The sequence below is a fragment of the Artibeus jamaicensis genome, unplaced genomic scaffold (assembly GCF_021234435.1).
Source record: "Artibeus jamaicensis isolate MK-2021 breed Jamaican fruit bat unplaced genomic scaffold, CSHL_Jam_final contig_525, whole genome shotgun sequence".
Classification (NCBI taxonomy): domain Eukaryota; kingdom Metazoa; phylum Chordata; class Mammalia; order Chiroptera; family Phyllostomidae; genus Artibeus; species Artibeus jamaicensis.
This window is the reverse complement of record NW_026521874.1, coordinates 1,187,338-1,199,386: the sequence shown is the minus strand read 5'-3', so window position 1 is coordinate 1,199,386 and position 12,049 is coordinate 1,187,338. Positions and strand designations below refer to the sequence as shown.

The window sequence follows — 12,049 nt, the reverse complement described above, 5'->3', positions numbered from 1 at the left end:
CTGCCGTCCAGCTTTCAGTGACGTGGGGGACAGAGAGCAGCCTCAGGAGGTGCCCCTCTGGCGGCGAGGCTTCAGGGAGCCGGACTGAATCAGAACCACCGCCCTCCCGGCTCCCTCCACCCTGCCCCGCGCCAGCGCACCAGCTGGCTCTCGCTGGCTGGGCCTCAGACCCAGATCCGGCCCCTCCCTCCCCGGCGACCCCGACTCCCCGCACCCACAGACGAGGCCTGCGGGCAAACTCGGTCCCACACGCCACGTCTGAACCACACGGCCCCTTGTGCCCAGAAGCACCCCTGTCGGCTGCACCGACCTTGCCAAGGGGCCGTGTGGCCGAGATGCTGGACTCGGTGCCCATACCTGTGGGTCTGACACAGGCCACAGGGCGCAGTGATGTCACTTGCAGGGGACGCCATCCCCCAGAGCCTGTCCCCACATGCGCCCTGACCTGCGCTGGGGGGAGGGGAGGCCCGCTCACCTGGGGGCGGTGGAAGGCCTGGACACACACCCGAGGCCACGCGGGAGCGCGCGGAGGGCACGCACCTGTTCTCCGGGCCGGCGGACTTCCTGTGGCAGACGATGACGGCGGGGGCGGGCCTGCCGGCGCGGCCCGGGCTCTCCCGGACCTCCCAGGCGGAAGGGCTGCTGGCTCGGACCCCGGCGACACGCACGCCCTTCTTCACGGTCGCCCTGCGGGAGACAGGAAGTGCTCAGCCGCCGCCCCGCCAGCCCGGAGGGGGGCTCAGCGCAGAGTCGGGAGCTTCATCAGCCCCCCGTGCAGTCACCTTCCGGCCGCCCCCCTTCTCTCCCACCATCCCCGTGTGGACAGAGCAGCGCCGGGCAGCACAGTGACCTCTGAGAGCAGCGGCGGCACCGTGAAGACAGAAATGGCACATCTCGGGAGGCGTCCCTGTTTTACAGAATAAACGGCGGACCAGCCCCGACTGGGAGAACTGGAAAGGGGAGTGAACTGAAACCACACGCTGTCACCGACCGCCACCTCGGCCCCGCCCTCACGGACTCGTCCTCTGTGCTGCCTCCCCGCCTCCAAGCAACATCCCTCGGTCGCAGGCGGCCACAGCTCCGGCAGAGGCAGGACGAGGGACGGCCGGGGGAAACCGGGCGCTGAGGGGGGCAGGCCCATCGGACTTCTGTCCTCACCACCCTGTCATCACTGTCACCGTGACGTCCGCCGTCGTCACCCTCACGGCCAACTGTCACGGGACAGGGCATCGGCCAGGTGCCCCTCCAGCACAGCAGCCTCGTCCCACTGGACCCCAGAGGTCGGGAGCACGCTCCTGTTCACGCCACAGCTCACAAGCGGGTGCCGGCCGCAGTGCAGGGGACCGTGCTCCGGGCTTCCCCTGACGTCACGCCGGCTCTCTGGAGACAAAGCCAATTGGTTTGATGTCACTGCCACTCTCTGCTATTCCAGGCTGACCAGGGACCCCACAGCCACTCCGACCTCACCCAGAGGCCCATCTACCTGTGGGGGGAAGGTGACGGGCCCGGGGCTTCTCCTCCAAGGTCAGTGAGGCCACTCCTCACTGCGGAGCTGGAGGGTGGCCACGGGGACACAGCAGAATGGGCCTCTGTCCTTATTTTTCTCTAGGAAAGTTCAAGTGGAGAGCACAGCAAGGACGGGAAGTGTGGTGGACAGAAGAACAGTGCCCGGTGCGGCGATGCCCGCCCTGGGGGCTGCTGGCCCTGCCGACCCTGCAGCGCCCTGGGACCCAGGCGTGGGGGGGGGAGTCCCGCCAGTCCCAACGAGGCGGACACACACACTGGGCCTGGCTTGTCCGCACCGACGCTGTGGTGGCGCCGGATGCCTGCTCTCTTCCCGGGGGTCTGGAATGACGTTGCGTGCCAGGCAGAGGGCGACCAGCCCCCAAGTAAACATCAGGGCCCCCAGGCACAGGTGGCCTTCCCAGCCAGGGGACAGAGGGCGTCCTGCGTGGCGCCCTCAGAGGAGACTTACGCACGGCAACTGTCTCCGCCGGCACCCGCCCACGCACCCCCCTCTGCAGGGTTCACTCCCTGACCTTCGCTGCAGTGAATCTTAGCTGAGCCCATGATTACTCCCTGGGTCCCCATCCATCTTCCTGGCAAGGCTCTGGAGCCGGGTGGCTGGGGCCCTGACGCACACACACCACTGGGACGGGTCTGCGGAAGGAGGGACCTCGCTCCCCGGGGGGCCCTCCCAGCCACGGCCAGCATTTCCGCAGGTGGGCCTCCCCTGGCAAGTGCCGTCGCTCCTGCAGGGGGCAAGGCCGTGGGCGTGAGGCACCCGCCCGCACCGGGAAGGGCTCAGGCGGACCTGACGGCGCCGGGCACCACCGCACAAGCCTCGGTGCCACCCTCGCAGTCCGACCCACAGAACAAGGCCCCTCCCACGTGAAGGTCAGTTCCAGGAGCTGGGCCGATGACGGGGCTGCGGCTCTGCCGGGCCAGACTGGCTCTCAGCAAGCAGGTGGCCGAGCCGGACTCGCCCACTGGTTCATTCCAAGGGGACACGGCACCCAGGCCTGCCCTGAGGGAGTGGGCTCCCGGCTTCCCGCTCCAGCCCCGAGGGGGTCGTCCGATGCGCAGGTGCCTGTCTTCCGCAGGCCACTCTGAAGCTCTGAGGCAAGGACGCAGCTGCTGACCCAGCCCGGGAGGTGCTCAGCCTTTGTCGGTAATGACCGCACTGCCACAGCCTGAGGCTGCGAGTTACCGCATGAGGTCCCCTCCGAAGATCAGGGCCCGGCACTGGGACACTGCCTTTCAGAGACACGGACGGCCCCAGGAGAGGAGACACATTTCCAGGGCACGTCAGGGGTCCTGAACCTGGGACACGGTCCTGGAGGAAGAGCTGCCACTAAAGAGAGTGTATCAATGACATAGGGACGCAAGACAGGGGCTCCTCCCCGGAGACGTCCCTAGGGCAACTCCTGACCCTGCTGGCGTGGGGTCAGCAACCCTGAAACCCTGCACGCAGCGGGGGAGGCAGCTCTGGAGCCGTGGAGGCGATTCCCAGAACTCTCGCCGTCTGGCTTCACCGCGTCCTGTGCTGAGGACAGCTGAGTCGCCGACACTCACTACTGGAAGCTTGGTGACCCACACGTGGCTCAGTAAACACAGGTCACGGGACCACTTCGGCACATGGAGGTGAGCGCGGCCCTGATCTCCGAGGTCACCTGGCTCTGGGTTAGACTTGGTACCACGCCCACCGGGGGGACAGGGGGCGACAATGTGCCCCCTTGTCTGCACACACACTGTGGGTCCGTGTGCACCAGCCTGGGTGGGGCAGGGGCTGCTGCTTCTGTGGCCGGAAAGCCCTACAGTGCCCGTGTGTGTGATACATACACACGCATCTACACACACACACACGTGTGCTGTGAGCACAGTGGTCACAGAGAAGCGTTTCCGAATTTCCCCACCTCTCGCTCACCTGCTCTCCAAGCTGCCGAGAAGACCACACTGTCCTGTCCGCTCAGACGCAGGAGCTGGTGGCCACGCCTGGCCACCGCCCCGGAGTCTGAAATCCCTCTGAGCGGGGACAACGCGCACTCACCGCGAAAACCAGCACCAGCCGCTCCTGACGCTGCGCCCCGGCCCTGCCCACGGTGAGGTTGGCGCGCTTGCCCCCACTTCACCAGTTGTGCTTCGTGAACCACGTCCCTCTGGTCCCTGCCCGGGTCAAAGGGCCCACCTGTCTGCCTGTCACTGGGACGTTCCTGCTGCGTCTCCTCCCTGGGCTTGGGGACGGTCCCACCTCACGCAGTTGGACACCAGCAGCGTTCCCGAGAGCCCACCCCGGGCAGGCCGTCGTCGAAATGCTCAGGGGCCCCACATTCTTCCGTGCTACGAACCCCACCCAGGAACATGCTTCATCCTCAGCCTCAATGCAGGTGCAGGTAAGTGCCAACCTCACACTCGGAGCCACAACACGTGTGCAGCGAACACGCACAGAACTGTCGGTGGGAAGGGACGGACGGCACAGGTCCGCGCCGAGCAGCCCTGCACTCCCCGTCCCACGCAAAGGGACTGCTCCGAGGTTCCCAAACACCAGGACTGGGAGGGGCGGCACGTCCGAGAGAAGCCGGCGGGAGAGGGGCCTCCACGCGGAGCCTCGGCTCCCTGCCCCTCGGCGCTCACACCTTCGCGTGCGGTCTCCAGGAACGGCTCAGACACGCTTCCCGAATTAAAGAAGATACCCTGAGTGAGAAGGGGACCCAGGGTGAACAAGCTCACGTTTCCAGGGAGGTCCTTGTGGGGGGCGCAGTTGTGAACGTTTCATTATCATTTTCATTGAAAAACAACCCGGCCGCAGGCACAACATAAACACTGCGAAGGGGAAACAGGGGACATCTCTCCTCCGCACGCTTCTCTCCCCGGGGGCTCCCACTTCAGGGCACAGCGTCTGGGCCACCAGCCTCCTTGGCCTGCAGGTCAGAGGACATGTGCCAACAGCGGCCCCGTGCGGTGCTCTCAGAGGGCGCGTGTCTGGCGGGTACGTCTCCGCATCCATGTCTGGGGCCCTCGAGTCCCAAACCACACACCTCCCCACAGGGTGGGTGCAGCTGGAGGACGTGTCCTCCCTGTTGGTGCCTGCGGGGCAGACAAACCGGTGCTTCCCGCCCCGTTTACTGCTGCAGTCCTGCCTCCAGCACTTTGCACACACACGCACGCACACACGCACACCATCCTGAAAGCAGAGCCGCGGAGGCAGACAGGCGCCGGCCACTTAGAGAGCTGCCGCTGACCGGCCCGCTCGCCGAGCGACTCCACGCACCCTTCCTCACCTTTCTGATCGCGGGCGCTCTGATCAGTAAAACCCTACTTCCTTCCACCCGAGAAACACAGAACTGTTTTCACACACGTAGATGCGAAGTCCCTTTTGTACAAAACGCCTGTGAGCGTCCTCTGCCCATCTCTGCTTGTCGGCTCTGTTTTTATCCTGTGTTAGGAAGTTGATTTGTAAGGAAGTTGATTTGTAAGGAAATCCCTTGATCCGCCTGGAATTTGCTTTAGTGTGAGAACTGCATGAAAGAGGGACCCGGCTTTGGTTCTGCCCATGTGGGTAAATGATTCACCCAGGACCAGGTGTTGACTTAAATGCCATCTTTAATACACTCCAAATTCTCCTGGTTTTCAGGCTTAGCGTTTGCCTCCCCCTCACTTTGACGGGCCTGTCCCCCTCCTCGCGAGCCGGGCCCAGCCTCTCGCTGCCCGCTGCGGCTCCTCTCTAGTCGCCTCTTCTCCTCCCCCTCGGGGTTGTCTCGGTGGCTATTTCAACAAGAATCCTCTCCGGTGGCGTGATTTCTGATGGCCTTTCAGTTTGGAATGTAAAAGGTGCCCCCAAAACATCCCTTTCGGGGCGTGAAAGAGGCCGCGCCCCTCATCTGGCTGGATCAGCGGCTGCAACGACCTGTCTGTGCAGCTCCCGTCGGGTGTGCGACACACACGGGCGTGCAACACACGGGCGTGCGGCCCGGGCTTCAGGGGACAGGCCTCTGACACCCCGGTTCCGGTTGCACGCGCTTCCCTCCCAGGCCGCAGAAACGAGGGTCGGGTGTGCGTGAGAAAGCCGCACGCCTGTCCACATCGCACACTCACGTCCCCGGTGATTTGCTTACACCGACTCGCGTATTCCGCTGTGTGTTTTCTCCCTCACAACACCCACTGTCTCAGAACAGACGCCCAGACACAAGGAACGAGTGGATGGTCGCGGGAGGGGCGGGTTGGGGGTGGGCGAGCAAGGCCAAGGGAGCACGGTCAACGGGGGAATGACGCCTGTGCAGGCGGCGGGCGGTCGCCGGGACCGGGCCTCCCAGCTGCACACCCGGGTGGCCTGGGTTCAGCCCTGAGGGCCACACGGCCAGGGCGGAGCCTCCACCCTGTGTTCACGGGCGCTCACCTGCTAACGCACACACCTGCCATTGTCCACCCACCTGCCACGTGTCCAAAGGTGCCGCCTCTGTCCGGCCACCACTGCTGCCCACGCCTGGCCACTCGGCACCTGGATCAGCACTGGCCTGGGAGGTCCAGACAGCCCCTCAGCCCCGACCCTAACACACCCCCCCTGAGAACGGCAGGGGCTCAGCTTTACAGAGACGTGGAGGTCGGTCCGAGCGGCGGTGAGGGCGGCGGGCAGACCTCAGATGCTGCTGGATCCGGCAGCCCTCCTTCCACGTGGTGAAGAGAAGTCATTTTCCAACTTCGCTTGGACTTCTCCTTACTCCCGAGGGGTCGAGAGCCTCATCGCCTTGCTTGCGTCTGTCCTGCCACCAAGGGAGACTGGTCTCGGAAACCTCTGCGGACCCGACAGAGACGAGACACGCAGAGGGCGCACAGGTGGCACAGCCGAGTTTCGAGGACTCACCAGCTGCAGCCAGCAGGGCCGCCCCATCAGACAGGACAGGTGCAGGGCACCCCTGTCACCGCAGAAAGCGCTGCCGGCCAGCGATGCTCTGGAATAATTTGTATAGGCTCGTGCACCCCCGGGCGTGTTTTAAAAGTGACATTTAAAAGTTTCCCTCTGAAGCCGCAAAGGTTGAAATTCTCAGCATACTGTAACTATTGACATTTCAAAATTAAACTGTTATATCATTCTCCTAAAAGTATTCACCAGAATCTAAATACCATGGCGGGTTTGCTACTCTCCATTACTCCTCCTAAGAAAACAGAGAGACAACCTTTTCTGCACCGGACTTGAATTTTATATTGATTTTTCCGCTGCTAGCTTGCATATCCATTTTGCTCCGTTCACAGATTTTTACCCCGTTGTGTTTCACTTTTATGTCTGAAGGCGCGCGCTCCCGAGTGCGCACAGTCGTCAGAGACGGCCAACCGCGTGTCCGACTCCAGGTCGCGCTGGGGTCTCGGATCACCCGTTCGCCAGGCAGCACGGAACCTACCGACTCCCCGTAGTAACACGTAACGGCCCAGTCAGGGTCTGCTCCTATGGAGGGAGAGAAGGCTGCAACCCGTTCACCCAGGTGGATGCGCCCTCCCGACTCTCCGGCAGCCCTGCTGCCCACACAGCCACCGGACACACTGCTCACAGCAGCCCGCCGGGCAACCGAGGACGGAGGCAGGGGTAGAGCCCTCACAGCTCCTGGGGCCTCGGGGACCTTGGGGACGTGGAACTCCCCCCTCCAGGAGGAGCACCGCCCTCCACCCCCACCCCAGACCACAGCGTCCCTGGACTCAGCCTCCTCCCTCAGGAAAGGGCTACACCCCGGCTCCTGGCTGCCTCCGGCCCCGCTAAGCCTGTGGGAGGGGGAGGTGCTGGAGTTCCCGTCTGTGCCCCCAACCCCTCCCCCCGGCAACCACCAGTCTCATTTCCCCCCTGTATTACAAGCAGAAGTGAAACATTTTAGTATTCATGATTTTAAGTACAAGTGTACTGGACTTCTTGAGACCCCAGCTGTCAAAGGTGTCAGTCAGCACATTGAAAGGTCGCTCGAGGTCACTCGGCCTGCCAGTCTGCCTGACGACACTGCTGCTGTCACCGCTGAAAGGGGACAAGCGCTACCAGCAACTCGCAGGGAGGGGCCAGGAATGCTGCTTGATGTCCTGCCGTTCTTAAAACAGTCCCCCCCGCAAACCCACAGCGTCACCCAGCCCCAAAGGTCAGGGGCTGAGGTCGAGAGACCCTCACTCGGAAACGGTCTTTCAGCCGGTCACAGCGCTGGGCACGGAGTCCTTAACAAAGTCACCGCACTGGGCACTTGGCATTCAAACTGGGAGACCTCAGCAAAACATGCACACTCGCTAACCATCGGCACCCACTCACTCAGTCAGTGTAACAACCTCCCAGCTTAGAGAACAGCCCCACTCACGGGGTTTCTGGTCTGCCCCTTCCCACTGCCCTTCCTGGGCACGCGGGCGGCAGGGAACCAGCCAGCGAGATGCGAGCCCCCGGCCCCGCCCCTCGTTCCCGCCTGGTGAGCTGAGCCCGGCCCCTCTGACACGGTGGGGAAGGGCCCGGAGACGAAGCGGGTGGGGGGGCTGTGCAGGAGGGGGAACCCTGCACCCGCTCCAGGGGACGGAGCCCCGAGCTCCTGAAGTGGGCTCTCTGCGGGGAAGAGACGGACGCAGGAGTGTGCGGTGGGGCCCAGGAAGGACGCTTCACAGGCCACGGGGTCCAGCCTTCGTGGGTCCGCCGGGGGAAAGTGGTGTTTTCTGAGACCGAGAGGCACCTTTCACTGTCCACGGAGAGAGGTGCTGGCCTCCTTGCGTGGAGGATGCGACCCTCAGAGACCGCTCAGGGGACGGCCGACAGCCCCGCCGGGGTTTTCTCCTGCTCTCAGGCTAACACGCCGGTGCACACGCGCCCACACACACAGAGCCCGGTTTTCAAGCATCCTCACTGATCACGTCCATGGCAACAGTTGGCCCCTGTGCGGGCCGTCGGGTTGCCCTGCGGTCACAGGCCCAGAAGCTCCCAGGGAGGAGGCAGTGGGGGGGTCGTCGGTCACGACGGGGACAGACCCAAGGCACAGCCGCAGCCTCGACCCTGTCTGGAGGTCAAGTGGGCGCCTGGCCTGCAGAACAGGAGCCGCCTCCGGGCAGAACCCCACTGCCCACACAGCGCACGGGAGAAACTCAGCCCCGGCTCAGAGGAAAATGCCCAGAGGCGGAGGGGCCGAGGGGCCGGGGCAGGGCGGGCCCGCGGGGTCATTCCCGGCAGGTGGCCAGACGGAGTCCAGGCTCGCTCTGGCCAGCCGTTGGGAGGCTGTGCTCAATTAGTGTCAGGCTGACTTCATTAAAAAAGATATACTGTTCTATTATTTTCTAATTATGAGAATGCAGACTAAAGGCTAATCCCATCGCTGGAGCCAGCCTTGCCTCCAGCTGTTTTCATAAACAGACGAGACGCCTCTGTAATTACGGACCTTTAAGTATGCAGCAGGCACATCATTAATGCCAGCACACCAGTGAAGAGGCAGCGTGCACCGCCTCGCTGAGCTCAGCTCGCTTCAGGAGCGTTTAGTAGGGCCTTCACTGGAAACGAGCGTTTCCTTCCCACAGGCCTCTAAACAGACGCGGAGCAGTCTCGCTGCGCACTCAGAGCGCCGCTACCTGGACACAGACGCACCCAGAGGCCTCAGCGGCGCTGGTCTCTGCACCCGCAGAAACAGGGCCTCGGGTCGCGGGGCCCAGCAAGGCCAAGTCTCCGGGCTTTGCCGCGGCCTGGGCACAGCGGGGCCGCCCTCGGGACTCTCGGAGGGGCGCTCTCGGCGTGCAGCAGGTGGCTGTCGGACACAAAGCGTTTCGTGACAGTGCCACACACACACTGCTTCCGAAAAGCGGGTGTGGGGGCCGCCCCTGCAGAGGGGTGCTGCGGTTGCCATGGGAGCCCCGGGGCCGGAAGTCGACAATGAGCCTGTGGCAAAGGAAAAGTCCTCAGGGAGGACAAGGCCCTGCCAGAGCCAAGCCTTCACCTTCCATCATCAAAACACTCCTCTCCATGAGCTTCGACCTCCACAGAGAACATTCTGGAAGATCATGGAAGCTGGCAACGCCAAGCCCGCAGCCCGCAGGCCCCGCGGAGGGCCCGTGACCTGCTGAGGCGAGGCCCGATGTCCCAGGGACAGGGGAGAGAGGCCACCCTGGCGCCTGTGCGTGGTCCCCGGTTGCACTCCTCACCCACGACAACGGTCCTTTACGGCCAAGGGTGAGCCACGTCCAACCAGCGTGTGAGGGCGAAAGGGTGACCCCCAGCCCTCGGTCACGGTGACAAACTTCGACCTGCAAGGTATGTGAGCGGAAGGTGGCCTGCTATCTGACACCACCCCAAGCCCACCAAACACAAAAGACGCCCTACACTCAGATGGAGGGGGAGGGGGAGGGGGACACCGTCGTTCCCAAAAGCTGTGCAGCCCACAAAGAAAACATGCCAAGTTCGCATCCCTACTTCCAGGGGCCAGGGCACCAAGGCCGTCACCAGGCACCACCGGACCACGGCGCCAGGTTCGGATGGGCTCCGTGACCCAGACACTTCTACCAAGTGGCTGCTGCAACCAAACCTGTCTGAGCTGAGAACGGAATCGGCTACAGAAAGCCTCACCGAGCCAAGGCCGCAGCCCCGTTCCCGCCCTGAGTTCTGGAGGGAAGACCCCCCCGGGGTTTCCTGAGCTGCTCAGCACCCCTTTCGGACCCACTCTCGGGTGGGCTCCCTGTAGGACCCTGGACACGGCACACCGCAGCGGCTTCCCACGGCAGGGCTCCTATACCACACCCACTCCGTGCTCTTCCAAGAGAGAAACACAACGGTCAGCGAGGCTGGGGCATCCTGGACTCGGGCACACGGGTTCGGGCAGGACGCTGAGGGCAGAGCAGACCCTCTGTACCCCCGACGCTCTGCGGTCACCTGTCAGCCACTGGACTGGGCCTGTCCACGGCCCCACTGGCGCCTTAGTCTTCCTGCCACGTGCCCGGGGCACCCCATGCTTCCCCAAAGGCATCAGGCCCACGTCCCCCAACGGTTGTGTGACAGCCCACCCAGTCGAGCCATCAGATGCCTTCGGCACCTGACACCCAACCCAGACAGTTCACACTGCTCGGCATTTGCAGTGGCACAGGGCGGTCACCATGGACCGGCGGGCGTGCCCCACGCCCACCAGACCCACGCACCTGCCTAGGTGGGCGTGCACGCCCGAAGGGACTCACCTCAGGGTGAAGCGGTCCACCGAGCAGTTCCTGGAGACGGACACCGGGAAGGTGAGCACGTCGCCCCGGTGCGCTGTCCGTGGCCGGTAGTGGACGGCCACGTTGCCGTCCAGACGCAGCTCCCGCAGCGGCGGCTGGCCCTGCGCCTGGTGAAGGAGCACGCTCCCGATCCTCCGCAGCGGGGGCCCCGCCTCGTCCGCATCTCGGGACTGTGCCCCGCCGCCAGCCTGCGGTGCCCCCTGGGCGCAGTCCCCACGCGTGTCGCCCGCGTGCACGGCATAGTACAGCTCCACGGCGCTGCCCTCGGCCGCGGGCCCCGGCTTCCTCCGGCCGGCCACCACCGTGGGGGCGCTGAACCAGCCGGCCAGCAGCCGCAGCTCGGCCACGCACAGCCCCAGCTCGCCCTGCGGCCGGCAGCCGCCCCGCACCGCCCGCGTCTCCCGGAAGGCGAACACGCTCAGGCAAGGCAGCCGCTCCTCCTCGGGGCTGCGCTCGGTCCAGTCTCGGCCCACGACCTGGAACAGGACCTGCACGGTGGGCCGGGACGGGTAGATGTGGTCACGCAGCACGTGCGCCTTCAGCGTCCAGCCGAGCACGGGCGCGCCGGGGGCACCCACGGCGCCAGCCGGCAGCAGCAGGTCCTGGGGCACCACCTGCCGAGCCGAGAAGGGGCCGTAGCTGGCGCTGAGCACGGGCGGCCGCCGGGCCCGGTGGATGAGGAAGGACTCCACGCGGGACTGCAGGCTGGCGTTGCGCATCACGTCCTGGTTCGCCTCCTTCAGGAAGAAGGACGCGTCGGCGCCGTGCACACGGTAGGTCACCGGCAGGTAGGTGGGCAGCAGGGAGAACCGCTGGACGCTCTCCAGGAGGCCGCGGCCCTCGGTCACTGTCGGGGAACGGAGGGCAGGCGTTAGTGAGCGCCCAGGGCAGTCCCCGCGTCCCCAGGCCGGCCCCGCGCACGCGGCTCCACGTCCGGGCCACGGCGCACGGCGACCCGGCAGCTACGCTCCCGGCAGGTCGCCGAGGACCTGAGCTGCCACTGTTGCCTGGGACGGCGCGACCGTGTCCTGCTGTGGTGCCACAAGGTCGTAGGCGTCACGTCACACTGTCGGGATGGCCACGGTGTCGTCCTGACGTCACTATCCATGCTGCGGTCACGGCGTGAGGCTGCGTGTCATGATGTGGTCATGTCGCAGTGTGAGCTCCGTGACGGAGTCGGGTCGTGAGGCCGCAACTCACACGTCGTGAGGTCCTAACGCAGTCGCGTCCTAAAGTTGTAACACGCGGTGGTGACGCTGTGATGTTGTGATGTCACATGTCATCGTGTGGTAACGTCACGGGGCATCACTGCCCTGTGCCCTTCAGCAGTCAGCGTCAGGAAATTCGGGAGGAA

General features: G+C 64.7%; 1 protein-coding gene across 1 annotated transcript in view; it reads right to left on the bottom strand.

Annotated features, from left to right (window-relative positions):
* The window catches only part of TMEM132D (transmembrane protein 132D), a 58,487-nt gene extending 46,684 nt beyond the window's left edge, over positions 1–11,803 (bottom strand). Inside the window, exons 1-3 of the mRNA XM_053669837.1 lie at positions 11,617–11,803; positions 10,657–11,542; positions 541–687 (exon numbers count right to left, since the gene is read on the bottom strand). Of these exons, the coding sequence (XP_053525812.1) occupies positions 541–687; positions 10,657–11,542; positions 11,617–11,803 (1,220 nt within the window). The remainder of the gene's footprint in view (positions 1–540; positions 688–10,656; positions 11,543–11,616) is intronic.
* Positions 11,804–12,049: the final 246 nt, after the last annotated feature.